We start from the raw sequence: 2830 nt of genomic DNA, 5'->3' as shown, positions 1-2830 counted from the left end.
ACATTTCCGATCAAAATAAGATAAGGAAACTTAAAATTATGAGATATTCGTTGCACACACACAGATATGATTACAAGTCTGAGATGGGCATTATTATACATCTAAAAAAAACCAAAACATACATAATTCTCTATATTATGGACGTCATTGATTACCCCTAAACAATGCTTTTACAAATTTAAGCGTATAATTAATTGTTTAAGAAATATAAAAGTTTTGTTAATTTTGAATAAGTATGAAATTAGGCCCTATATTGCTTGTATTTTTTTTAATTAAGAATATCCTATTTAAATTAATATCATAAATAACACAAACATATTTTGATTCCTCTATTTCTATTATACCGCTTTAGATTTATTTATTAATATTTATTTTATTTATTTATTTATTTATTTGATATTTATTTATTTATTGATATTTATTTTGTTTAATTAATGATTTATTTATTTATTTTTTTATTTATTGGATTCGTCTATTTATTTTTTTATTTACTTCAAGTTTAAACTTACGTTTTATTTATAACACACATTCATACTGGTTACAGCACTCTAACCGCTGAACTCGACCTTCCCATCCGATTATGAGTCGAAAAAAAATTGATCATCACCAAAACAATATCTTATGATTAAGGTCTTAACACAGAAAACTATAGCCGTGAGTGCAGTTTGTACAATAAAGTTGTGTAGGGACAGCGGGATTGGCCAGCGAGTATTAGTAGGCCAACCCACACAGTACAAGGTTAACCTATTGACAGCACGAAATCGAGGGAGCGTGGGCGAGGATTCAATCGGAGATCACCCCACGCACTACATCCCTACCGATCTCAGTCTCACGATCTATCCGTCACTTAATTATCATCATATTCCTTTTGATCGTTCCTACCAGGATTTTTCATTCACAACATAAAAATAAATCAATGGTTTCGAAGGCGAATTCTATTTATAGATGTGGGAGAAATAGAAACGACTAAAATAGATCCATTCGTGTGAACTCGGGATTTTACATTAGCTCGTAAAGCACCTGTTTTGTCGATAAGTGTCTGTGACGTCAATGATCACTTTGACGTAGGCCGGAGATATTTATAAACATTAGAGATAGTGTGTGTGTTCAGATTTTAAAGAAGAGTGGATCGGAGCGGATTGAATTTTATTTTTTAAGTGATGCTACCGGTAGAGATTAAAACTTCCGAGCGGCAGGTTCCACAAGTAAATAATAACTTAAAAGAAATCATTGTGCCAAAATATTTGGAGGGGGTTGTCCCCCCAATATTCAACAAAAATAAGGACAAAATTCGGCCTGTTAATGCAAAGTCAAAAACAAACACGAAAGTTTGGAAGCATTCGCTGGACTTAAGTGGATTCAAACCGGAGGAAATTCAGGTGAATTGTTCGGACTCTAACACAGTTTCCGTGACAGCAGAAAAAATTAAAAGCAATGACCAGAAAGGATTTCAGCTGAAAAGAACAGTGTTTGTCCCAAGGGGAGTGGACATGTGCAATATTTCCAGCTTTGTGTCCGATGACGGAAAGTTGGTGATTCAAGCCCCGTATCAGCGTACCCCGGCCAGGGAAGGCTGTCAAAAATGTTCTTTAAAAAGAAAATTGAATGAAAGTACAGAAAAATCTCAGGGATACATTAATGCCAAAAAGCTTAGGACTGAGTCAATCGATACCACAAACGGGACAGAAAATCAATGTGGTTCAGAGGCTGGTATTGCGGAGGCAGACCGACGTCATCAAAGAGGCGCGATGTCGTGTCCCCCTACCGGAAATACCCGGTCACGCGGTACAGGAAAGGAAGAGGAAGAAACGGTACATATTGACCTCACTGAACCCGATACCTCACCCACATCCAACATGTCTAACTGTAAAACTATAAATTCCAATAACGACAAAAATCCATCCTTACCTGAATCAAATTCTGCCAAAACTCACGCTTGCCCTCCGTCCCCTAAATCTCAGGTAAACTCAGACTCCTCCCCCGCCAAACCGTCCCCCGTGACGTACAGCAATGCTGCCAGGTCTGTGAGCCCGGCCCCTAAGGTCCTGGGGATAAGTGAGGGGTCAGACGTCTCCTATAAGGACATTGGTCGACTTCCGTCCGTCCGGCGCCAGTCCGTCGTCCTGAATGTCCCCATTGAGAACTTTTTCCCTGACAAGGACGACATCGTGATATCGTTACAGGGGAACACGCTCAAAATAAAGGCCACCAGGACCCAGCAGGTCAAGCAGGCCAAACTCTCAGAACTGTTCGTCAAAGAGCTCGTGTTTCCTCCCCACTTTGACTGTCGCTCAGTCCAACTCGCCCGGGACCCTAAGGGGTCTTTGATAGTCACCGTGGACAAGTCTCTATGAGTGTGTGTCTGTCTGTAATGTAGATGTATGTAATTGTGTTGAAATGATATTAAATTTATTGTTACGTTTTAACATAGAATTTCCTTTTTTATGTCTGTGAAAATGATAATTTAAAAAAAACTGAATCCTTCGCTACCAATAGGAGAGGCGCCTAGCCCTTCCTATTAGACTCACACAAGTTATCTACTCTAGATCAAAAAGTGTATATAAATTCCACTATTTCAATGCTCTATTCTCTCTTTTACCTATGTCATATGACACATCATTTCAGTGTCGTGGGGTCGTATTACTAGTATTCTCCCTATTTATGGTATCCGCTATACTGAACAGTTGACTTAGAGGAATTTATTTTCTGAGATAGGTCGAAAAAATTTTATATATTTCCTAAATTTATACTTAAAAAGGAAAAACCCACTACAATATAATTTAGGACAAATCTTAATTACACCTACTTATTCAAATGGAAAAATAGAGCC

General features: G+C 37.9%; 1 protein-coding gene across 1 annotated transcript; it reads left to right on the top strand.

The window, feature by feature from the left end:
* The first annotated feature begins 838 nt into the window (after positions 1-838).
* On the top strand, positions 839-2404 carry LOC134239439 (uncharacterized). The gene has a single exon (XM_062721623.1). It carries the CDS (start codon positions 1161-1163, stop codon positions 2352-2354), a length of 1194 nt encoding a protein of 397 aa, XP_062577607.1. The 5' UTR covers positions 839-1160; the 3' UTR covers positions 2355-2404.
* The last annotated feature ends 426 nt before the right edge of the window (positions 2405-2830 follow it).

This window comes from Saccostrea cucullata, unplaced genomic scaffold (genome assembly GCF_032062105.1).
Source record: "Saccostrea cucullata isolate Sc308-1 unplaced genomic scaffold, CSIRO_AGI_Scuc_v1 ctg344, whole genome shotgun sequence".
Lineage (NCBI taxonomy): Eukaryota > Metazoa > Mollusca > Bivalvia > Ostreida > Ostreidae > Saccostrea > Saccostrea cuccullata.
The sequence above is the reverse complement of the archived record's forward strand: the minus strand, read 5'-3'. Positions and strand labels throughout refer to the sequence as shown.

Bases quoted from the DNA above. Each gene is read 5' to 3' on its own strand.
- LOC134239439 (XM_062721623.1), top strand. From the start codon at position 1,161: ATGCTACCGGTAGAGATTAAAACTTCCGAGCGGCAGGTTCCACAAGTA.